The following is a 26,392-nucleotide window of genomic DNA, read 5'->3' as shown; positions in this document are numbered from 1 at the left end:
AAACATATACATAGTGCATTGCATAAAACATAGCTAGACATGGCATAACAAACAAGTATTATGGTATATCAAAGCATGACCGAACCATGTATATCAAAGCATCATTCCATGGGCGAAACATGTACATCAAGGCATCATCATATCTATGGCCGAAATCTATATATCAAGCATCAACAATTCCATGGCCGAACATGTCTATAAGGTATAGCATGAACATAACATAATCATACCTTATCATGGCATATCATAATCAAGAGCATAACATGAAACATAGCATAATCATAAGGTGTATGCAATATGATTTTGGAAAACATGTATCCGAAAAATATGTGTATGTCTCATGATCTTTAAAACCATTTTCTTTTACATATATACTTGAAAATAATCTCAACATAAGGGGGATCCTGGCTATGTACCACTTACATATTGCGCGCAACCTTGTAGGTCCAAGGTAGCAAGTCTTGAACCCTACGAGGCAAACATACTAGGCCCTTAGTCCTAGGGGCACTTAGGAGCCCATCCCTAACGAGGTCCTTAGTCCCCGGGGCGCTTATGGAGCCCACCCTTGGTACAAGCCACTCACACATAAAGTAAAGTACATGTCATACATATCATGTATCATGAAAGCATGCATCACTTAGGCACACATCATAAAAGTATGCATCACTTAGGAATACATCATGTCATAAAAGTATGCATCACTTAGGCATACATCATATCATAAAGGTATGCATCACTTAGGCATACATCATATCATAAAGGTATGCATCACTTAGGCATACATCATGTCATAAAGGTATGCATCACTCAGGCATACATCATATCATAAAGGTATGCATCACTTAGGCATACATCATGTCATAACAATATGCATCACTTAGGCATAGATCATAAAAACATGCATATCTTAAGCATAAAGCATATCATCAAGCATGTATATTTTATCCACATAGCTTATCATAAAAGCATGCATATTTTATCCACATAGCTTATCATAAAAGCATGCATATTTTAAGCACTCAACATAGCATTAAAGCATGCATAATTTAACCACATATCATAACATAAGCATGCATATTTTTAGCACAAAGCACATCATATCATAAAAGCATGCATATCATATCATAAGTCATAAATCACAAGCATACATATTAAGCATAAGGGTGTATCTTGTGATTATCCTATCATAGGAAACATGATATCATACTTATCTTGGTTTTAAGCTTCCTAAACCCTTGTGGCCGAAACCCTTTAGGGCTCAATTTAGGTTAAACACAACATCCAAGCATGTGGCACCTAAATTATCATCATAATATTTTCACAGGAAGCATTATAAACATGATTAACTTAGTTTCTAAGTTCCTCAAGTCCCTAATTTCATATGGCCGAAACCTTAAGGTGTAAAACAAGGTTCCATATGACATAAAAGCATGGACAACTTTAAATCATATTTATAACATTTTTTACCAAGGAACAAGGTAAACACATTTGACACATTTGAATTATTTCCTAAGTTCTTCAAGCCCTTAACATATGTCATGGCCGAAATTTAACAAGTTCTCATTAGGGCTTCAAACAAGCATACAAGCATGTGAACTTGGACTAACATTATGTATAAATTCATACAAGGCATCATACAATAGTTATGGCCGAAACATACCCTAGCATCATTTTAGGTCATAAAACAACATGTAGCAATTGAACCTTAGCTTTCTACTTATCATATTTCATGTAGAGTGACATGAGCATATTTAATTTAAGTCCTAGGGTTTCTAGGGCATCTATTCCTTCATGACCGAAGCATTCAAGGGTTCATTTAGGTCATGAAAAAATTATACAAGCATGTGAAACAATCAACACATTATCCTATTTTCATAATAAGTACTTTTAACACATTTGGTTTCATTTCTAAGGCCTCTAGGTCTTTTAAACCCTACTTGGCCGAAACTCACAGAATATGAACTTGCTTCAAATAGCCTAAAAGCATAAGAATTTATACAAGTTTCATAGCATGTATAAGGACAAGCATAATGAGTATACATATGAATTGTGTCTTAGGCTTTCTAGGTTTCTTTTCCTCTTTTTCTCTTATTTTTTTCTCGTGACCGAAACCTACCATTCCTTAGCTAGGTTTTTAAGTGGCCTAAAGCATGAAAAACCTAAGTAAGTTTCATGGCAAAAGTTACTAAGAAACATGTATACAAATTGGTTCATGAATAAGCTAGGACCCCTTGTGGTCATACATGTTATATGTCATGCAACTAATTTTTCTACACCCTAATTAAGCATGAGGGCATTAACCAACTTTCATATCTAAATAGCACAGAGGTCTTGAGCATATTAAAATTTTGTTTAAGCTTTTCTAAACCATCCATCTCATCATGGCCGAAAAACCCTAAGAAGGAGTTCATGAAATTCTAGCAATATTCAAGCATACAAATCCTTTAAGATCTTTGTATTATATCACATGAGCATGGTTATTTAAATTTCAAGGTCTTCCTAACCCTAAACCCTTTCTTGACCGAATCATATGAGTGGGTTTTCTCTTAGTTTCAAATATCTTCTAAGGAAGGAAAACTAATACATGATCCTTAATATTTCATAGGGAGAACCTTGTACTAGTTGGGTAAAACAATAGATTTTTCCTAGCCTCTTAAGAATATTTTTGGCCGAAATTCTAGGGTTCAGTACTCCTCTGATCAAGCATCATATAGGTATAAAAGTATGAAGAAGAACCCCTTTACATAGCATAGAAAAATCCATCATGTAGTGAAGACTAGTTTAAACACCATTAGATTTTGAAAGCTCTTCTTGGCCGAATTTTCTCAAACTTGTTTCTAGGTTTTAAAATCTTCTTAAAATCCGAAAAGCACATAAAAGCCTTGTACCACAGGTGAGGGGAAAGCTTACATCCTTTTCGCTTGTGGATCTAAGGTATGGTGAAGAAGAAGTAGCCTCTTCTTCTAGTTCCTTTCCCTTGATTCCCTTGCTAAGTCCTCCTTGTATCTTAGGTTTTCTTAGGAGAAAACCTTGGCTTGGGGCCGAAAATGGAGGAGAGGGGAACTGAGGTTTCGGTGAGGGAGAGGAGAGAATGAGAAAAATGAGAGAAAATAGAATTTTCCCTTTACATATTCTCTTTTATGTTAAGGGGGAAGAGGTAGCAAACTTAGTTTTTGCTTTCCTTCTCCCTTAGCCTTTTTTTTTCTATTTTATTTTTATTTTTATTTATTTATTTATCCTCATCATTCATGGTGAAATAAGGGGGAATGAATCCCCTTAATTCCTCTTTAAACATTTCGGCAAAATCAAAGAGGAAGAGGGAGAGGAAGGGAGGAAGGCAAGTTGCCTTTCTCTTGCTCTTTTCTTGTTTCCTTTTGGCTAGCTTTTACTCTCATCTTTATCATAAGTTTCCCTCCTTTGCTATCAACATATTATTCCTATCCCAACTGGTTATTACCCATTAATTCTATGAAATATAATATAAGAGGTTCAAGGTTCAATCCTTGACCTCTCCCTATTTTTATTTCTTTTTATTTCCTTTTTGGTTCAACTCACTTCCAATTATTTTTCTAAGGCAAAATCCTACATTCATATATTTATCTTACAAACTTAGTGGGTATTACATATATAATCCTCTTTAATGAGTTGGATTAGAAAGCTCAAATCCAACCCATTTTCCCTTTACCAAAAATTATCCCATTAACTCCTTGGTTTGGTTTACAACTAAATCAAGTTAGTTCATGTCTAATTCATGATTATTAAATGGTTCAACTCTACCATAAGAGATGTAGCATATCCGTGCTTCCATCATGACAAATATTTCCATATTTATCTTATGTATGGTCCAACCAAACATTTATCTCTTGATCTAAGAATCATATTTTTTTAACTTATTTTACATCATTTAGAGACTCATTAGTGCGTGTGGCCCAATAGGTTCCCGATTTATCTTGGTCATACATAATTAATTATTTAATTATAGAACGATCATGAGTGACACCTAGTAGTACATCATGATTCCCAATTAGCTAAAAAATCACAGTTGATCTTAGAACTAATTATAAACCCTTCAGTAGCTACAGTGAGTCGTGTCTTGTTCCTTTCACTCGTCTTATATCCACTTGGTTCAAGACATGGTCTATGTGTCTGTCCCCACTAGACTGACTATATTATACCTAGCCCAAATAATACTTCCTCGTTCTACAGATTCAAATTACTTGTACATGTGTCTAAGAGTCTTTCACTCTTAACATGTGATTCTTTGGCCAAAGACTTTGAGTAATAATCCTAATGAGTAGCCATAGGGTATACGTCTCCTCATAAGAAGCGGTGAATTCTCTGTGGGCTATCCAAATATCTTCGGGTATTTCGACTTATACCCAATCATCCCGGGTCCACACCTCAATAAGGTGCTTACTTAAGATGTCAAAGTATAAGTCTCTATGACCAAGATGACTTGTATACCTCAAGTTGAAGGTAACTTGCACTCAAGCTATAGTAAGAGCTTCACAGACATATCCATATATATAGATAATCATATAAAATCTTACAGCGAGTCACTCCAATATACTAGTTACTATAACTAGTATCCACGTTTAACTCTCGATATCCAAATGTCTCCAGCCAATGAGAAAATAATTGCTTGGCAAACCAAGGAATATAACCCATGCTAGTCTTATAGAATTGATGATGTCTAAATGCATCAATTCAATAACTAGGGAAATTTCAATATGTTTATAATTGCATATGTAGAGATAATCACTAGTTGTGATCAATCACAATTTCTCTCATGCTATGAATTATATTGCGGACATTCAGTAAATGAGTTTAAGATAATCAAACATATAATATGCACTCAAATAGTGAATCTATGTTTAGTAAAAATCGTAAGACGATTACCTTTGGACATCCCTCAAAATCTAACATTCCCACTTGGCGTAATACCAATCGCCACACTGTCCTAAATCATAAGCATGGACGTCACTCTCAAACTTGCTTTGTGGTAGAGTCATTGTCAAAGAATCCGCTAGGTTTCTTTCGGTGGGAATTTTTTTGAGTTGTATTTCTTTCCTACTAATGATCTCCCTGATCAAATAATAGCGGCGAAGCATGTGTTTTGATCACTAATGAAACCTAGGTTCCTTTGCTTGTGCAATAGCTCCGGTGCTATTGCAGTAAACAGATAATGCTTCAATAACGAACGAAACTACTCCAAGTTCAGCAACGAACTCCTTGATCCAAACTGCTTTCTTTGCTGCTTCTGAAGCTGCAATGTATTCTGCCTCATAGGTAGAATCTACAATAGTGTCTTGCTTAGAATTTTTCTAACTAACTAAACCTCCATTTAATATGAATATAAATCCAGACTGAGACTTGGCATCATCCTTGTCCGTCTAGAAACTTGCATCTGTATATCCGCGTATGATCATATCACCATCTCTATATACTAAGAACATATCCTTAGTTCTTCTTAAGTACTTAAGGATCATCTTGATAGTCGTCTAGTGATCCATTCTTGGATCAGACTGGTATCTACTCGTAACTCTCAAAGAATACGATACATCAGACCTTGTACATAACATAACATACATGATATATCCTATTTATGGACGCATAAGGTATCCTATCCATGCAAATCCTCTTGTCTTCTGTGCATGGACACATAGACTTTGAAAGGTGAATTCCATGCCTCATAGGTATGAAATTTTTCTTGGATTCAGACATGCTAAACCATTTTAGCACTCTGTCTATATATGTCGACTGTGAAAGACCAAGCAACATTTTCGATCTATCTCTATAGATTTTCATCCCAAGGATGTAATACTTCTCCTATGTCTTTCATGGAGAATATTTTGGACAACCAAACTTTAATGACTGTAAACTAGCATGTCATTTCCTATAAGTAATATATCATCAACATATAATATCAAGAATACGATCACACTCCCACTAACCTTTTGATACACATAAGGATCATCTGGATTTTATGAGAAATTAAATTCTTTAATTGCCTCATCAAAATGGATATTCCAACTCTTGGATGCTTGCTTTAGTCTGTAAATGGACTGTTGAAGCTTGCATATTTTATTTTTGTTAATAGATGTGAAATCTTCAGGCTGTATCATATACACGCCCTCGAGCATATTTCCATTAAGAAAAGCTATTTTCACATCCATTTGCCATATCTCATAATCATGATGAACTGATATGGTCAGGAGTATCCGAATGAATTTAAGTATGGCTACTGGTGAGAAAGTTTCGTCATAGTCAATGTCTTGCCTTTAACGATAGTCTTTCGCTACCAACCTTACCTTGTAGGTAATTACATTACCATCCATGTCAATTTTCTTCTTGAAAACCCACTTGCACCCTATAGGCGTAATGCCCTCAGGTGGGTTCACCAAATTCCAAACTTGGTTTTCATACATGGAATTCATTTCTGACTTCATGGTTGTAAGCTACCTATCCTTTTCTGAACTATTCAGAGCCTCTTTGTAATTAGCAGGTTCCTCATCCTCAATGAATAACACGTCATTCGATTCTCTTACAAGAGATCCATATCTCTGAGGAATATTGTGTGTCCTACCTGATCTACGAGGAGGTTGTGTCATAATTAGTTATGGTTCTTGACTAGGCATCTTGTTAGTGTTTATTGAAGTCTCTTGAACTTCATCAAGTTCAACTATACTCCCACTTGCTTCTTGTAAGAGAAATTCCTTCTCTGGGAAGGTAGCATGCCTTGAAACAAATATTTTTTGTTCTAAGGGGTGATAGAATTGGTAACCTTTAGTTTCATTAGGGTATCCAATAAATAAACACTTATCAGACTTAGCGTTTAACTTGTCTGATATAGTCCTCTTCACATAAGCAGGACATCCCCATATCTTTAAATAAGATATGAGGAGTTTCTTACTAGTCCATACCTCATATGGAGTAGTTGAGATTGCCTTCGTGGAACTTTGTTTAGCAAGTAAACAACAGTCATGAGTGCATAACCCTAAAAGGTTTTGGAAAGATTTGCACGATCCATCATTCACCTAACTATGTTCAACAAGGTTCAATTACATCCTTCCAATACACCATTATGTTATGGTGTATATGGGGGAGTCCATTAAGACACTATACTATTGTCCCTTATATAATCTTGAAACTCTTGGCTTAAATACTCACCACCTCGATTGAATTAAAGTATCTTAATATTTTTACCAAGTTGTTTCTCTACTTCATTTCTGAATTCTCTAATCTTTTCAAAGAATTCAGATTTATGTTTCATTAAATACACATACTCATAACGAGAGTGATCATCAATGAAAGTGATGAAGTAGCTATAACCTCCTAGTGCATGAGTTGGCATTGGTCCACATACATTAGTATGTATGAGCCCAAGTAACTCATTAACTCGTTCACCCTTTCCAGAAAAAGGTAACTTTGTCATCTTGCCTTTTAAACATGAATCGCATATATCAAATGTATCTAATTTAAATGATTCGAGAACTGTAATCTTTTGTAATTTGAACATGCATTTCTTGCTTATAAGGCCAAGGCGACAATGCCACGAGTAAGAGGTTAATTGCTTATCTAATCAGGCGCGTTTATTGCTCGTATCTATATTGAATGTGTCACTAGATGTATCTAACGCGTAGATGTCATTGTATAAAGTTTCGGTGCCATAAAGAACATCATTCAACGTTATATAACAACAATTGTTACTAAAAGTCAAATGAAAACTTTTTTTATTTAAGCAAGAAATAGAAACAATGCTCTTTATTAATGCGGGAACAAAATAACAATAATCTAGTTCTAAGACAAGTCCACAAGGAAGCTGTAACAAGTATGTTCTGATGGTGACTACAACAACCTTTGCTCCATTCCCAACTCATCGACTTGTTTCTCCCTTGATGAGTCTTCTTCTATTCCTTAGCCCCTGTATGTCATTACATATATGTGAGTCATGCCCAGTATCCAATATCCAAGTATCTGAGAAAATAGCATAATAATCAATAATAAAAATACCTGAAGAGGGTGGGGTATTGGATGCCTTATTCTTCTTCATGGACTCAAGATAGATCTTATAGTTTATTCGTCAGTGTCCCATCTGTAACGACCCGCCTTCTAACTACTAGGCTGTAAGGGGAATCGCTACAGTTGTACTGTACTGACTGTACGGAAAGCTGATCTAATTTAAATTTTTCTACTAATTGATGACTATTCTTGGTTCTGCATGTGCTAAAGGATGTAATCTGAGGAACACAAAGTGTATCCTACATCCCCCATGGACTAGAAGTTGATCTACTGAGTTTCTTGGTCGAAACTGAGCTTCCCAATCGATCCAAACTGAATTGGATCGATTGCGTTCCGTTGGATCGATCCACGGATCGATCCAGGCTGCTACTGGCACGGATGAACACCCTGGATCGGTCAGCTGACCGATCCAGAAGCTGCATCGCTTCTGTATGCTGCTGGATCGGTCTCCCGACCGATCCAGGGGTACACTGATCGGTCTGTAGACCGATCCGGTGGCTCACTGATCGGTCGGCAGACCGATTAGTGAGTTTCTGAACCCACTGTTCGCCGCTGGATCGGTCGGTCGACCGATCCATAAACGACGCCAACTCTCTGTTCGCGCCTGGATCAGTCAGCTGACCGATCAGTGACACGAACCGGCTCTGATCGGTCTGCGGACCGATCAGGAGTTTCTGATTTCGAATCAGAAACTCTGATTCCAGCACTGCTTCGTGCCAAAACCTCATACAACAACTACCTAATGCATAATAGACTATTCTAATAACATGTAGTAACAATTCTAAACTGGTTCATGGCATTTTACTCACTAAAACCCATTTTAACAACTTAAAGTGCATGGAAGTATAAATTTCTAAAAGTTCTAATTGTTTAAACTTGCTAAGGTTTAAGAGTGTATAAAACATGAAAACTAGAACTAATAAATTGCAAAGTGCTAAAGTAAACGCTAGATCCCCATAGGGTCTTTTATTCCAGTTCCTGCCACACACACCATCTTTGCATTGCCCTCCAGCTTCCTCTGCTAGTCCATTTTCCTTTTACCTGTATCTGCAGTATAAGGAAAATAGTATCTGTAAGCTTAAAGCTTAGTAAGAAACCATCTACCTCACAAAAACATGCAACGATGCAAATATGATTTTAAATCATGCTGTTTAAAACATATGCTGGATATACTGAATAAACTAGCATGGCATGGCATATAAGCATACAATCATGACATATCTAAACCTGAACATAAAAACATGTATAACAACTGCACATAAAGTTATCATGCATATTCACAGAGAAAAACTAAACTGGAGCATGATACTGAACTGAAACTGAACTGCGCTAAAACTGATCTTAAACTATAATCACTGGATTAGATTAAGAGTTTGAAAGCTAATATCGTAATAAGTGAAAATAGTTTGGGCCCGGCAACTGTACTTGCTATGCGCGCATCCCTAACTAGACCCGGGTTTGCAAGTCCCGAATTTAGTAGGGTTAACTAGGTTATCTAAACCTAGGGACGACTGTGGGAGTCCAACCCAATGGATATCTGATCCAGTACAGTGCCACTGAAAATAAAATACTGAAATAACTAATACTTGCTTATTCTATTGTTTCTAGGTTATCTGAACTTAGAGCTAGATTATCTAAACCCAGAGGCGACTGTGGGAGCCCACCCATTGGATATCTGATCCATATAAGCTGTAATAAACTGAGAATACTGGATAGATACTCCTAATGTATCTAACTGAGCTGTTAAAGATGCATATGGTGCATTTTTACTAAACTAGCTATTTTATCGAACACTTAGTGTGCCCTAGCTCTCCTCTCTATTAGGGAGACCACCTCTAGGCACCCGACAACGTCTAACCTCCTATCTGAAGAGGGAAAACGTGTCCGGCCCATCTAGAGGTGCTCAACTAAATCCCTAATCTGCGAAGAGAGTTAAATACACCCTAGATGTCGATAAAAAATCTGCATACATCCTAACTAAAGCATAAAAACTCAATCGGAAGCTATTATACAGAAGGTGAGGGGTTTCTTACCTCGTACGCTAATTTCCTTACGGTTCTAGTCGCTGAAATTCCGGTGGAGATGACCCTTTCGACGGTTTACTCGCGTCCACGTGCTCTACTCGCGAAGGGAACGTCCTCTTGCTAAAATCGCCGCCGGAGAATATCCTTGGGGCCCTAGGGAAGGAACCCTAGGGTTTCCTTGGTGTGGCGCCGAAAGAAGGAGGAAGGGGAGAAGAGTTGGCGTGAGGGCTTCGGTGGAGAGGGATTTTGCCAAACCAAAATCTAAAATAAACCAAACCCTCTTTAAGTTTCCTATTTATATTAAGTGGTTTAATGAACCCAACTCTAATATAAATATATTTGGTTCTCCTTTCTTTCAGCACGGCCCTGCTGGGTTCACTGGTTTCTAACATTATCCGCAAACCATAGGTCTCGGGTTCGATTCCCGCCTAAGCTATTTTGCGGTTCTAATTATTTTTGCTACTTCCGCTACTCGGAAAATTTCGGAAAAATATCTAAAATTCCAGAAAAATCATAGAATAATTCTAATGCATGTTTGAGAATTTTCGGGCGTTACACCATCTTACCACAATGATGGCATGAGCCCTTTTATGTCGGTTCTACTATCTTGGCCTTTTTTGCTTTCCCCTTTAGCTTGATGTTTTAGTTTCCTTTTAGAACCTTTTTTTGGAGGAGTCTACTAATATCACAACTTTCTATTTACTTTTAAAAGAAGACTCTATAGTCTTGAGCATATTAATTATCTCAAGAATGATCAATTTTAAATTGTTCATCCAATAGTTATTACAAATTATGAATGACTTTTCGGCAAACTATGTAGAATTAAGTCAATATTTAACTCATGATCCATTGTAAAATCGAGTGATGCTAAACGTTCTATGTAGTCGTTCATCTTTAGTACATATTATACCGCAGACGAACCCTCCTGCATCTTTGAGCAAAAGAGAAGCTTAGAGACCTCAAACTTTTCGGATCTAGCTTGCTCATCAAATAACTCATGAAGATGATAGACAATATCATAAGCATCTAAATGCTCATGTTGTTTCTATAGTTCAGGAGTCATAACAGCTAGCATGATATAACTTGCAAGTACAAAATCATCCTTATGTTTATGAAGGGCCAACAATTGGTCTACAGTTGCATCGACATCAAGACTTGTGAGAAGAGATTGATCAAGGACATAAACTAGTTTCTTAGCTTTGAGAACAATTTTCAAATTTTAAAACCAGTCTAAGAAGTTCAGCCCAGTCAGTTTATTCGAGTCCAAAATTGAACGTAGATTAATAGAAGTCATAATTAAATGATTAACCTAGAAATACAAAAACGAGAATGTATGAGAGAAATGATATTATTTATGTAAACAATTTACATAAAAATTCGCTTATTTATCAAATTCAAATACCCTTATTTTTAAATTCAGGAGATGGTAGGTTTTCTCCAAGTGGGTTGATATCCACTATAGATAAGAATAACCTTGACTTTGGCCAACAAGTCATTCTTAGCTATAGCGATAGGTAACAAGTTTACCGATTACATATCACTTATATGCAACTATCACATTATGCTAGCAACTGATTAATCTTCGCATAAACATCGGGTTGTTAACATATTAACAAGTATACATCAAATGCATATCACCCAACTTCACCTCTATCCACATTGATCATGGCTTTGGCATAACAAATCAACACTTCAAGTTTAAAACCGACCCGTTAATCATGAGATTGCATCTCTATGGTTTGAACATATTTAATTTCAAGTTTGAACTTGACTTTAGACAACAACTCAAATAAAAACTTAAACTCTGGTTCTTACTATAATGACGGAAGGTGTAGGTTTTAATATTGTGTAAGAGATTCGGTCTCATCTACATCATATAAATATTCTATCTACATGACATTACACACATGACATAAATGATGGCATGACACATTACATGCATGACATAAATGATGACATGACATATCACACACATGACATACACATCACACATATGGTAAGATCTAATCACATCACACGCATGGTAAAATCTAATCATGTCATAATTAATGCATCTACATGTCATATAATATGGTATGAGCATGACATAAATTTATATGTTATAATTCCATTTTGAAAATAAAAATATATTATAAATATGATTTTAATAAATCAAGATTTATCTACTCAAATTAGGAAACCAATTTTAAAATTTAGGGGGTGTTTGGTTGATGGTTTGGGAATGAATGAATGAAATGATAGTAAAAGATTGTGTTTGGATTGTGGGTTTGGGAATGACAATTTAGAAATGATTTCTAGATTTATGGAAATCAACCAAACCCATCTAAGTAAGTGAGTTTCATTTCCATTCCTATTTTTATTATATTTTACTATCAAACCCATATCGAGATGATTTAGTTTTAATTTCTTGTTTGTTGCTTGACATATATAGATCCAAACATGTGTCGAGCATTGCCTTGTACTCGGTCTCAAGAATCTAACAATATTTTATATATATATATATATATATATATATTTTGTGGAACTATGTAAAAGATTTTTTTTCCTTTTTTTTAATGTTAATATTAAAAAAAACTTTGACTATTCCATTGATAGGTAGGACGGACGGACTAATATATATATATATATATATATATATATGAAATAACTAATTTAGTAAATTAGTAGTAGAATTTTTTAAATTTTTTTTTTTAAATAATAATATCAATGAACTCTAATTCGGCTGAATCTCAATTGGGATTTATTTTAAATTCTTTGAAACATGATTGTTTTATGATATTTAATACTATTGTTATATCCCTAAATTGAAAGAAGTTAGTATTGATCAGGAATGTGAGAAATATCTAAGATGACATTATTTTATAGGATATTTTGTTTACTGTTATAGTGCAAGTTATTTCTATACACAACTTGTAGGTCGAGAAGCCTTGCTCGAAATCGGCCATCAAACTGAACCAGGCCCGACCTAGATTAACCTAGATGCGACATCGATTTGCTTCATTTTTCATCAATTTTTGCATCAATTGTCAACAGATGAGAAAAGTTGTTACCTTCCTTTTCGCCAAGACTTGGAAACTCGACATCAGTTTCTTTTGAAAAGGAGTAGACGAGCAAAGAGTTAGACAAATGAGAAAAAAATGAGACTAATTAATGAGAAAAAAGTGAGAAAAAAATATATTATGACTTTTCTTAGTTGAACAATTCAAGATTCTCCTCCCATTTTTATCAAATTTTAGGAATTTAATTATTGGTTGTACGTAGACGAATTAGTCCAAAATTTTTTTTAAAAAAAACAGTGTCATTTTTTTTTTTTTGTAGGTACCTATCTCAGCTTCTAGAGTGCTCGGTGGCCCAAGGACCCTTCTCAACCTTTAGAAATTAAGCTCGGCAACCACATGATCTTTCTCGGTACTTTTAGTGAGCTAGGCAACCTTAGTCGTCGTCTCGACGTCTCAAGCTCACATATACAAGACTCTACTCTAGGCCATGACCAAAGCTCCGTATGCAGCTTGTCCCGATAAGTTTATTTTTTAAAACATAAATTAATTATTTCGATTAAATCATTTAGAAAAATGGTTAAATCCATTGAATCAATTTTTTATTAAATAATAAAAGAATAAAAAAAATTAAAAAATATTAATATTTCTTATTTTTATAATAATATGATATTATCAAATTTAAACATAAGCCCTCGTATATTTATTTTTATACTCTACCTAAAATATTTCTTCCTTCTTTTAAACTCATGGTAATTTTATATATTTCTGATGTGAGTTTTTTTATTGTATTCCTAACGATCTTCTTCTCAAATGAAGAAGCATGTGGCTCATGGTTCAGATCTCTTTTTAAATATCACTCATAGTCTGTTCCAAACCTCCCCTCAAACACTCAATCATTATTGATCTGGGCTTTTTTTTTCATCATCGAGAATTCACATTTCCAGAATTTCTGACAAATATTTAGTCACCCTTAGTCTATTTAAAGTTTTAGCTTAGAATCCACTTATCTGAAAATCCTATCTCCTTGATTAAAGACTACTATTATATTCATATGACTCATTTAAATCATGACTCTCACGTATTAGAATTTAAAAAATTCACACATCTTATTATTATTATTATTATTATCTATTTTGGATTAAGCGCTCCTAATTTTACTTTTTAAGCTGTACTTAAAAAAAAAATCTCATTCGCACGAAGACATACGAAGATATCTGTTATCATGATCTTTTTCATATATATTATATTATATTCCCAACAACGTGTTCGAGTAGTACATATTTAAATTATGTTCGGGAGAGGCAATTATATTTATTTTTATTTTTATGAGTGAAAGTTTGTTGAGATCCACAAATAGTCATTAAATAGGGCAATGGCATTTATTTTCTGATCAGTAAAATATCAATAACCGCGTCCGCGCCATACATGATACATGCATAACAACAAATCAAATCACAACCACCGAAACCAAAAGGCTCTCCTCCTCCTCTACGGACTACGGACGAACCACTTCGACGTCTTTACGATGCCAAGGACTGTAAAACTGGACCTCTCGGCCATTAATCGCCTGAACTGGCCTTGCGTTCGCCTCTGCATCCTGTAAAACAAACAAACAAACAAACAAACAAATAAAACCTTCTGCAATCTAACCATTTTTCTCTCTTTAATTATATTTAATTTCAAATTAAATCGAATTAAACAAGCTAAGATCACTGAACTCACATCGTGCACAGCCTCTCTCAGCAACCCCATTTGCTCCCTCGACACAGTTCTGATCTGAAACCTCACACAAAATTCACGATCAGCAGCCTGAAACTCGATCGAAGCATTTTATAATTTAGTTCGCGGAGCATGCGCGCGTGCGTTAATTACCTTCTCGCTGATGGTCCAAGCGACGCCCTGATCGCAGGGTGGAGTTGTCAGCGAGCCCATGTACCTGTAGTACTTCCTGCTTCCTACTTTGATGTGCCGTGGATCCACCAACCCTACTGCTTTCTTCTCTTCTCTTCCATCCGCCACTTCCTGAATCTCCTCCATCAGCTGCGACGACATGACAACAGAAAAGATCATCAGTCTCGATCGCTGATGCACGATATGATCTAGCTAGGTTTAATTATTATCACATCGATTCTCAAACCTCAGCGAGGAATGTGTCGGGCCGCCCAATTGTGTACAGGATGCCGATTACAGCTACACGCTGGTCCGCTGACACATGCACCAGATGCAGCTCCATCGCGAACCTGCACGCCTCAGCCATCAGTTTGGTCGATCAAGAAATAAACAAATGCGATCGAGTTCAGAGAGGTGGAGGAGGAGGAGGAGGACCTCTTTCCGTCGATGGTGTGCTCGGACGGGGAGTGCCAATGACACTGTCGAAGCTCGTAATGGGTGCCATTGATGCGGATCGTTCCGGCTCCTCCCTCCCATTGCAGCTGCAGCAGCAGTCGAATTAATTAAGGTGAGAGATTTTGCAGGGAAGGGCGATCGAGTGGAGGAGATGTGAATCGGTTACGTACCATGATGTCGTGGCCGCGGTTCCTCAGCGTGGCGTTGGACGCCCTGTAGCTCCTCCGGATTCTGCCCAGGGCAGGGGAGACGCGGACCCTCTCGTGCAGGAGGTCGATGGGAGACTGCATGTCTCCGTTGTTGCACAGAGCCCATTCATGCCGTATCTCTCCCCAGTGTTCGGGGCCATTCGGGCTGCCCGCCAGGTAGCTGAACTCGCTCTCGTCCTCTGCGCCAAAAAAACAGAGGTCACGCTGAAGCGCAGGAGAGAGAGAGAGAGAGAGAGAGAGAGAGAGAGAGAAAGCCTACCGACTTCTTGAGCTGCAGCAAAATGGGTCCAAGGGAAGAGGAGGAGGAGAAGGAAGAGAGCAGAGAAGGGCAATCCTCGAGCTTGCCTCATCGCTAGCAGTGGATTGTTGCTCAGGGAGGAGTTTGCGGAGGGCTTTTAAGGAAGGAAATCAACGAGGGGGTCCTCTGTTTTTCTCTGAATTGAAAGCCTGAAGATGCTCAGATTTTTCAACCACAAAAGCTCAGATTGAAGAAGCAAAAGCGTTAGGTGGGGGTGAAAAACTGAAACACAAATTTTGTGCAATTATCAAAAGAGATTTTTTTTTCTTTTTTTAATGTTAATATTAAAAAAAACTTTGACTATTCCATCGATAGGACGGACTAAAATGTATATAGAGTCAGGGCTAAAGTGCCACGTTTAGGCTTACAAAACAACGTTGAAACTTATGAAGAAACCCATTAAATTTTCTCTTGCCATGACGATTCAGCTGTGATGGCTAGGTCAATTGGAACCTAATCCCTCTCCTTTTTGAATTATTTTCAGTTTGCAGAAAAGTCTCAGATGTTTACTTGGTTTGTACTAGTCGTACGCAGAGTCAATTGCATCAGTCAAACATGTTTCATTTCTTCTAAATTTTTAGGTGGCTGCCCCAATGAATTATCATTCCGATAAGTCTAATTCTAGGTCCGGCCCGCACCAAATAAACTCAGAAATCCATCTCAACCTCACAAATAATATATTTATCGTCTACTCGGGACAAGTATAGTGAATAGCACATGAGATGTTATCATCATGAGATCTGATGTTCAAATCTTCATAAAGTCGAGATAAATGTCTCCCTTATGTGCTATTTATTATTCCAAAAGCTAATAGTCGCCCGTGATTTACCTATTCCGTGTTAACCTTGGAACGGATTGACGGAGAACGAACGTATTCACTTTTTACCACCGTGATTAATATATTTACCAGCCTGCATAAAGCTTAAAAATGGATTGTAAGAGCCGACATTATATCTTTTGTCGTCATCATAAATATTCAATGAATAAAAATCGAATCATCATTATTTTTAAAAAGCATCTTACTTTTTACCACCACACCATACCCTATAAGTAGAATTATCAATGAATGAATTATCATTGTATTTTTTATACCAAGTATCCTAACTTTAGAATCTAACTAATCCCACACCATACCCTATGGCTCCGTTTGATAGGGATGATAGGATTAGAATTGGGTTGATTAAGATAGGATTGGGAGTGGGATTATTAATCACTCCCCATACTTAGGGATTGTGAATCTCACTCCTAATCAACTCTAATCCTACTCCTAATCAACTCTACCAAACAATATATTAATAACTTTTTGAAAACATAATCCTAATCATATCACCCTTACCAAACGCAACCTATAAGTAGAATTATCAATGAATGAATTATCATTGTATTTTTTATACCAAGTATCCAAATTTTAGAATCTAACTAATCTTCAAATAGACGGTTCAATCCTTACATTCTACCCACTAAATAAATTTAGAAAGTGTAATAACTTCTAATATGGCACTCCAACCGTAGATGTAGGGATGTAAATGAACCAAGCCGCTCGCGAGCTATTCGAAGCTTGATTCGATAAAAGCTCGTTTGAGCTCGTTTAATAAGTCTTGTTAAGATAAACAAATCAAACTCAAGCTTCGCAATATTCAGCTCGTTAGTTCGTGAACACATTCGTTAAGCTCATTAAGTAATTTTAAAATAAAAAAATAATAGTTTTCATATTGAATTTATAAATTTTACACTATACTTGTGAAAAATATAGACAAATATACTAAAGTTATTTATTAGAATAAAATTATAAATTTTAATAATAATATTATAGTTTTATCTAAATATATAATTTAGTTTTTAATGAATACTTAAATTTGTGATTTATATTTATTAAGCTCATTTAGGTTCGATAAAAGTTCGAATAAGCTTATGAGTCATGAATATATTCGTTAAATAAAGCTCGAGCTCGGTTCGATTATAAACGAGCCAAGCTCAAACATTCAAGAGTTCAGCTTGGCTCGATTACACCCCTACATAGATGTGCCATGTGTGGAAGTTGAACAACTCTGATTGTTTGAAAAATAAACTCTACTACTTACCATCACACCATGGCCGAGGAAATGAATTATCATTCCATGTAAAACCTGAGTGTCTAGATAATTTTACTTTTTGTTCACCTAAAAATAGTTGACCCGATGTCACAAAATTTTCTCATTGACCACTGAATAAATCTAGAAAGCATGAATAAACCACGAGGAACGGCTTAACACCACGAATGGTTCAAAAGTCATAGCATTTATTTGCATTGCTTGAAAATTAAATCATCATTGTTTGAGAAATACATCATTTTGTTTATCATCACACCAAGCCTAAATGCATATGCTACATGTAAATCCCTTCAGATGGGTCTAGTGACTAGCGCATGAGGTGTTATCATCATGAAATCTGAGGTTCAAATCTCAACAAAGCCGAGATGTGCTAGTCACTATTCCAAAGGCTAATAGCCGCCCGTAATTTACCTCCTCCGTGTTGACTATGAGACAGATTGACGGAGACACTGAGGACGAGCGTATTCACCTTTTACCATCATATGCTACATGTAAACGTCATATGCACGTTAATATCAAGGGGGAAATAGACATTGTAGATATTGGAAAATAGTCATTCAAAAATAATAAAGCTTGGTTAGAATTTTCAAATACGAAGAAAAAGAAAATTATAGACAAGTAATACGTGTGCTTCTTCTAAGCTTAAGGTGGTCATTTTTTTTTTATGGTTGTTTAATTAGTTAGTTGGTAGTTTCCTTTTGGAAAAACAAGGAACAAATGGGAAAAGCACGTTATTGTATATAGAAAATGAATATATAACTACGCTATAGGTAGATACAACCAATACAAGTTGTCAAATTACCTCCTGTCTTTACCTTCATTTACAACTGTAGTGGAACCTTGCTGTTCAAACAGGCTAATCTTACGATAACAGAAATCGGTGTCCACCCTTAGCTTGTGCGTATAGAGAGGAACGAAATAAATATAATCTCATTATGCAAGAAGATGATCTCAGAGTAATGAGATGCCACAGGAGCTGACAATGGCTGCACTTGCAAGGCTGATGAAACTTCTCAAATATCAGGTGGCTAGCCAACCCATTTAGCCCACCAGAACAAGGGTCTAACTTTTGCTGGCAAAGAATAGGGTTCCAGAGAAGCCGAATCAAAGTCTAGTGTACTTCTATCGGACCATATGTATATCCCTCTTTCCTGCTTGCTACCAGGAACCGTGTTGTCGAGTATAAATGCCACAAATAGTGCAACCACCATGTTAAGAGATAAAAGAGCATTTAGAGCAAAATTGAACTGCAAAAATTAGGAAACCCCTTAGAGATGAAACTAAAGCATAAAATGGCGTACTGACTACTTATGATAAATTTCCCTGCTCCTATTTTATCCAATTGGCACTAGGAAAACTCCCAATCAAAACAGAATGAAAAACCAAATTCGTAGTGCTTATCATATGATCAAGCAATTGATCTACTTGAATAGAAGTAAATGCTATATCTGAAAGCTTGTTTGGCACCAACTCTGAAAAGAAAATAATGCCGATTCTAGGGTTGAAAGAATTCTCAATAATTAGAAACCCAGATTTTGTGCTTTGAGGAAAAAGAAATATTCTTTCATTCCTTTACCGCGTCTTAGTATTATTATTTTCATTTTTGGTCTTGACCATTAGATATCCCCACACCATATTTATTCGAGAAAAGAAGAAGGCTAAATCCCTCTCAACAGTGCTTTTATACAAGGATTTGGATATTTGACTTTTGGTCAGAAATCTTCTGAATCTAGTTTCGTGTTCCATTAGACCAAGTAACTGTTGGTTACAACATGCTATTAAACTCCAAAAGTCAATTAAATGTAGTCATACAAGTAATGTAGCAAAGGAAGTACGGTGGGCGGGCGTTAGAAATACAATCACTTATGATAGAATTGGGGGAAAAATCGCAAATGTTTTGAAAAAGAGTATATTTTGAAAAAGATCCATAAAAACAGTTGTCCGCTAAAATATCCCCATTCATATAAACTGAAATATTTAACAACTTAAATGCCACAATTCAATGTGAAATACTCAGTACCACTATTTCGATAATTGCGATCTCATAAGAAAGGCTTAGTAGGGTATCAACAACCAAAAACGATGTTAAACTTACCCCCTCACTGTTTGTATGGACTGGACCACTTGATGCTGCTCCGTAAGGCAATAGATAACTTGGTAAAATGAGAATGGAATTGGGTTCATATTGTTGAAAATATGCAGGGATGGTTAGAGAGATAAATAACGTGAATCCAACAATAATTATATTCCTTGAACTTCTTGTTTGTGTATACTGCAAAGTAGAAAGGCCTAGTGCAACTATCAAAGCCCATGTAAAGCATAAAACAGAAGCAGCCAAGGCAAGTGGAATAGAAGCCAGGAGAGCACCAACTTTTCCTGTCAAAGGAGGGAGCGAAAAATCAGTGTATTGGCAAGGAATACTAGCATGGTTCTAGTATGCTTGCAGATTTAATGCCATTGTGCTGGAATAATTATTGGTAATATATCCTTGCATAGAGTTTAATAAGAGATAAGAATCATAAAGTTGAGACAAAATAGATGGGACAAGAACAGTTATTTAAGCTTTAATTATTAATATAGAGAGGAAACTGAGAATACTTTCATTAGACTATATTTGATTTTTGCACAGAAAGCTACCTTACCTACAAATGAAAATAGAATCAATAGTGCTGCTCCAAGTTGCAGAGCCTTTCTGGATGCCATTCTAGTTATATCAAGAGTGTGTATATTCTGAGTCAGTGTCACTGATCCAGTTCCAGTTCCCCAGAGTCCCGCTAGAATACTTGTCAACCCTTCCATGCCTATTCCTCTGCTGACAATTCCAGGAGTGGGAGGCTTTAAGTTGACTAATAATGATGTAGCATGGTATGAACCAATCTGGATGAAATAACAAATAAGAAAAATTAAATAGCACATTGGTTATAGAAATATGTGCTATTTATGAGTAAAAAACAAATTATTTCATATATATGAACATTTTTATGATTTTAACAATTATAGAATGAACTATTAATAATTAAATCAGAATGCATATTCGTTAAGAATGCAATAGATTAAAAATATGTATTTCTTAGAACAATGAAAACAGAACTTGGATTACTTTTTCATAAAAATTCATGAGTAAAAAAGGAATTCACATCATAAGATTCAAGACTCAAGTCGAACTTGGCCATTTATCCTTGAACTATCTAGGGCAATTCTGATTTTAATTTTAGAAGTTGCTGCATGATTTTTAAGCAAGCATATAAGCTAGTCAGTTCGGGTTCAACTAATAAAATGGGATCATAAAAACAAGAATACTAAACCATTGATAGACACCCATTAATCAGGTCCCCTACAAATAAATGGGAAGCGATCTCGAGTCAAAAATAGATAAGCAGCATATTTCTTTGGTGGCATAAGCATCCATGTATTAATTATTGTTGAATGTCTCTAGACAAATGCAAAAAAATTCACATGTTCAAGTTTGGATAATCAACAGATTTGAACCTAAATGACGAGAAAAGTGTGTCCTCCATCAACAATTAACTTTTCCTAGGGTAATTAACATGAAAACCACTTACCGAGTCAACTGATGCAACCAGTGATGCAATGACCATGATAAATGACGTCTTGAAATGGAAAGTGGGAGAGCCCCACTGGGATGGATAAGGAACCCTGACCCAAGCAGCAGTTCGCCATGCACTAGAAACATCAGTTCGACAATGCTTCATAATAGTTGCATGTTTTCTACATCCATCTGTTAATATGTTTGAACTTGGTACATTTGAATTGCAACCCTTGTAGTTGTAAGCTCCTCCTGCTGTCAGAAAGAATGCATATGTCCATACAATGACGACACTAAGTGGAACCTAATAAAAGAGGAAGAAACCAGGCTTCTGTATTAGGTGTTGTAAAGATATACTAAAGCAAACTAAAACAAAAGATGAGGAAAAAGGTGATACCGCATAAATTAAGAATAAACGGTTCCCAAATAAGGATAGTCTTCTGAGGTACTGCCATTACATCAGAAAGACAAGACATTCATGAACATTCATTCTATAGAAATATCATCTACTTTAGTAAAAGAATGCTAAAAGGATGCTTAATCATTGCAGGGGGCAAACTGCTAAACAAAGGAACATTCTACAGAATTACCAGGAAGTGCTTCATAGTTCTTACCAGTGTAAAAATAAGAATCAATAAAATCAAAGGAATGCTGATCTCCACACAATTTCCAGCTTGAGGAAATGCAAAACTGAAATATGCCAATCCTACTGCAGCCACAGTTGGAGCAACTACGACTGGATTTATTAACCTGCAGAATTATAAGGAAACAGTAGCACCGATAAGTCAAGAAGTATGCTATTGTCGTACTTCTGTTACTCGACATTTATATTTGGTGATAAAGGAGCCAAAGCATCTACCATTATGGTAGATTTTTTTTAAAGCATTTTATTATTTCATCCTTCAAAAATATTCCTCAGTAGAATTGACGCCAAAAATTCTACTTGGGACAATCCAATTGCTCGGGTGACGAGCCTTCTTTAATGCCACTGCATGTTTTTTTGGGGCAAACTCTATTCTTGAGTCCTAGAAAATATGAATCACTTAACGAGGTCTTAGGAACTCTAAGGGTCATTTAAAATAGTTTGATTCATCTTGGCAAGTGCTCCAAGTTTCCCCTATAAAATGTTATCATTTGTATTGTATTGTTGAAGGAGCTTTTTTTGGATGATAAAAATATTGTGAGCTTTTAAGCTTTTGAAGAATGATCTTCTGATTACCCTCTAAACTCTTCGATGAATTCCGTCGAGTGTGAGTTGAGAGTTCGCCTTGTGTTCCCTCCTATTTCTCCGATACTTTCCGGTGACAAATGGTATCAGAGCCAAGTTCACCATGGCTAGTTGGAGAAGACAAAGGCCAAATGGTGATGATCCTGCAGTTCGTCAAAGAAACCTTCGTGACATCGAGTTGGATGAATTACGGAGACAAGTGCAACAACTTGAGCAGCGCCTCGCCCGGGGCGAACCTGTGGATCATGATGCTGAGGGTCATGGTTCGGAGGCTAATTCTACAATGCATGAGATGGGTTATAACCCATTTCATGGTAATGGAGGCGACGATTACAATGATGATGCAGCACGAGGTCAAAGATATCAAAGGAACACTGATCGTAAGAAATCTTTTAAAGTTGATATTCCAGAATTTGATGGACGACATGATCTGAATGAGTTCATAGATTGGCTTACCTCTGTTGAGAGGATCTTTGAGTTTCAAGAAATTTCATAAGATCGCAAGGTAAAAGTTGTTGCTATCAAGTTGAAGAAATATGCATCTATTTGGTGGGAGCATTTAAAGAAGTAGCGAGCTCGTGATGGCAAACAAAAGATTACAACATGGGACAAGATGAAAAAGGTATTGCGCAGAAAATTCTTACCAAATAATTATCGTCAAGATATGTTTCTCAAATACCATAATTTCAAACAAAAAGATTTGTCCGTAAAAGAGTACATCGCTGAATTTAAGAATCTCATGATGAGATGTGATATTATCATGGACTTCTCATGATAAAGTGTGTGATGTCATTATTGATGGAGGAAGTTGCAAAAATGTCGGGGCTACTACAATGGTCGACAAGTTGAAGTTAAAGACCGAAGACCATCCTCAGCCTTATAAATTATCATGGCTTCGTAAAGGTAACTCAAAGATGTCTTATTCAATTTTCTATTGGCAATAAGTATCAAGATGAAGTTTGGTGTGATGTTATTCCAATGGATGCTTGTCATTTGCTTCTTGGTCGACCGTGGCAATTTGATAGGAAAACTCATCATGATGACTTCAAAAATATTTATAGTTTTGTCAAGAATGGCGAGAAGATTATTCTAGGGCCGGCCAAGACAAACACTATTCCAAACCCTTTAAAAGGGGTGGAAATAATTTAGTCTCCAAGTCCCAAGTGGAAAGTGCTATGTGTGAATCCGGTGGGGCCTTTGCATTGGTAGTCTTGGAAGAAAATGAAGATGGGCACGCTGTCCCTTCCCAAGTGCAACCTCTTCTCCAAGAATTTCAAGATGTAGTACCAGCCGAAATTCCATCCGGACTTCCTCCCATGCGAAATATTCAACATTGCATTGATTTAGTCCCCGACGCTTCAATTCCAAACAAGGCAGCCTATAGAATGAACCCCAACGAGTATAAAGAGTTACAAAGACAAGTTGAGGACCTTTTGGTTAAAGGTCTTATCCGAGAAAGCAAGAGCCCCTGCGATGTCCCAACCCTTCTTGTACCAAAGAAAGATGGTTCATGGCGAATGTGCATTGATAGTAGAGCGGTCAATAAGATCACTATCAAATATCGTTTTCCTATTCCTCGCCTTGATGATCTTCTCGACCAGCTTCATGGGTTTAAGGTCGGCTCTAAAATTGATCTTCGAAGTGGCTATCATCAAATTCGTATGAGACCGGGAGATGAATGGAAATCGACATTCAAAACAAGGGACGGTCTTTATGAATGGTTGGTAATGTCATTCGGTCTTTCTAATGTTCCCTCTACGTTTATGCGGCTTATGAATCATATCTTTAAACCATTCATTAGGCAGTTTGTTGTTGTCTACTTTGATGATATTCTTGTGTACAACTCTAGCCCGAAAGAACATTTGGAACATCTTCGACAGGTTTTTGAATTACTACGGGAGCAAAAGTTATATGCCAACTTGAAGAAGTGTCATTTTTTTACTAATAGCCTGATTTTTTTAGGCTATATTATTTCCTCTAATGGCATCAAAATGGACAAGAATAAGATTGAAGCTATTATGAGTTGGCCGACGCCTAAATCCCTGCATGAGATTCGAAGTTTCCATGGTCTGACATCTTTTTATTGCAGGTTCATTAAAAATTTCAGCACCATCATGGCGCCTATAACTGAATGTTTGAAGGGTGGCAATTTCAAGTGGACGAACGAGGCACAACAAAGCTTTGAACTTCTTAAAAGAAGGGTTACAGAAGCTCCAATATTGCAACCACCAGAATTTGACCGAGTTTTTGAAATAGACTGTGATGCTTCAAATGTGGGAATCGGCGGTGTCCTTAGTCAAAATGGGAGACCCATTGCTTTCTTTAGTGAAATGTTGAATCATTCTCGCCACAATTATTCTACCTATGAAAAGGAATTCTTTGCCATTGTCCGAACCTTGGATCATTGGCAACATTATCTCCTCCCATAGGAATTTGTCTTTTTCTCGGATCACGAAGCCTTGAAGTATTTGAATACTCAACACAAATTGAAACCTCATCATGCTAAATGGGTTGAGTTTCTACACGCCTTCAACTTCCTTATCAAGCACAAATCTGGTGCTCTTAATCGGGTGGCGGATGCTCTTAGCAGACGACATACTCTCTTGTCTACTTTACAACTAAAGGTAATTGAATTTGAGGTAGTCAAAGATCTCTACAAAAATGATCCCTATTTTGGTCATATTTGGGAAGAGTGAATAAAAGCTCCATTCAAACTCTTCTTGATTCACGATGGATTTCTCTTCAAAGAAAAATATCTATGTATTCCTGATTGTTCGCTACGACTTGCCATCCTCAGTGAAGCTCATAATGGAGGGTTGGTGGAACATTTTGGTAGCGACAAAACTCTTACACACATTCAAGAGAATTTTTATTGGCCACGCATGGACCGGGATATCAAAACACATATTGACAAGTGTCGAATTTGTGATATTGCCAAGAGTCATGGATAGAATACGGGCTTGTACACTCCCCTAGCCGTACCAACAAGTCCTTGGGAAGATTTAAGCATGGATTTTGTGATTGGATTACCACACACTTAAAGGAACAAAGATTCAGTTATGGTGGTAGTTGATAGGTTCTCTAAAATGGCTCATTTCATTTCTTGCACCAAAACGTTGGATGCTACACATGTAGCTGATCTTTATTTCAAAGAAATTGTAAGACTATATGGAATTCCCAAAACCATCATTTCTGACCAGGATCCTAAATTTATGAGTCATTTTTGTCGCACCTTATGGCGAAAATTGGGAACACAACTCCAATTCAGTTCCTCTCACCATTCCCAAACAGACGGACAAACGGAAGTAGTGAACCGGAGCTTGGGAAATCTTCTTAGAAGTTTGGTTGATAAAAATCCCCGCCAATGGGATGCAATTTTAGCTCAAGCCGAGTTTGCTTATAATCGGTCTCTCAGATGAAATCCCTTCGAGGTTGTATATGGAATTAATCCTCTCACTCCATTGGATTTGGCCCCCATTCCAGCCTCTCGTCTTCTAAGTGGACATGGAGAAGAGTATGCACAGTCCATCAAAAAGTTGCATGAGAAGTTCGGCAAGAAATTATTAAACAAAATGAGAAGTATCAGAAAAATGCGAACAAACACAGAAAGCAAGTAAGTTTCAAGGAAG

General features: G+C 36.5%; 2 protein-coding genes across 2 annotated transcripts in view; both read right to left on the bottom strand.

Moving 5' to 3' along the window:
* Positions 1–14,399: 14,399 nt before the first annotated feature.
* Positions 14,400–18,928, bottom strand: LOC122052248 (alpha carbonic anhydrase 7-like). Its single transcript, XM_042613687.1, has 8 exons — positions 18,791–18,928; positions 15,860–16,034; positions 15,562–15,779; positions 15,371–15,477; positions 15,183–15,285; positions 14,918–15,085; positions 14,768–14,821; positions 14,400–14,642 (listed from the first exon to the last, which is right to left on the bottom strand). The coding sequence occupies exons 2-8, from the start codon at positions 15,948–15,950 to the stop codon at positions 14,541–14,543; spliced, it is 843 nt and encodes a 280-aa protein (XP_042469621.1). The 5' UTR covers positions 15,951–16,034; positions 18,791–18,928; the 3' UTR covers positions 14,400–14,540.
* Positions 18,723–26,392, bottom strand: part of LOC122052247 (nucleobase-ascorbate transporter 11-like) — a 25,098-nt gene continuing 17,428 nt past the window's right edge. The window contains exons 5-10 of the mRNA XM_042613685.1: positions 22,150–22,285; positions 21,933–21,983; positions 21,552–21,839; positions 20,631–20,865; positions 20,084–20,364; positions 18,723–19,235 (exon numbers count right to left, since the gene is read on the bottom strand). Of these exons, the coding sequence (XP_042469619.1) occupies positions 19,017–19,235; positions 20,084–20,364; positions 20,631–20,865; positions 21,552–21,839; positions 21,933–21,983; positions 22,150–22,285 (1,210 nt within the window). The 3' untranslated portion in view covers positions 18,723–19,016. The remainder of the gene's footprint in view (positions 19,236–20,083; positions 20,365–20,630; positions 20,866–21,551; positions 21,840–21,932; positions 21,984–22,149; positions 22,286–26,392) is intronic.

Source organism: Zingiber officinale, chromosome 3A (assembly GCF_018446385.1).
Source record: "Zingiber officinale cultivar Zhangliang chromosome 3A, Zo_v1.1, whole genome shotgun sequence".
NCBI lineage: Eukaryota > Viridiplantae > Streptophyta > Magnoliopsida > Zingiberales > Zingiberaceae > Zingiber > Zingiber officinale.
Note: the sequence above shows the minus strand (reverse complement) of the source record. Positions and strands in the feature narration are given on the sequence as shown.

What these genes read in the sequence shown, in the direction of transcription:
- LOC122052248 (XM_042613687.1), bottom strand. Translation starts at nt 15,950, where the DNA reads ATGAGGCAAGCTCGAGGATTGCCCTTCTCTGCTCTCTTCCTTCTCCTC. An exon ending in CTTGGACCATCAGCGAGAAG is followed by an intron (nt 14,822 to 14,917) that starts GTAATTAACGCA and finishes GTGAGGTTTCAG; the next exon opens with ATCAGAACTGTGTCGAGGGA. An exon ending in TGAGAGAGGCTGTGCACGAT is followed by an intron (nt 14,643 to 14,767) that starts GTGAGTTCAGTG and finishes TTTGTTTTACAG; the next exon opens with GATGCAGAGGCGAACGCAAG.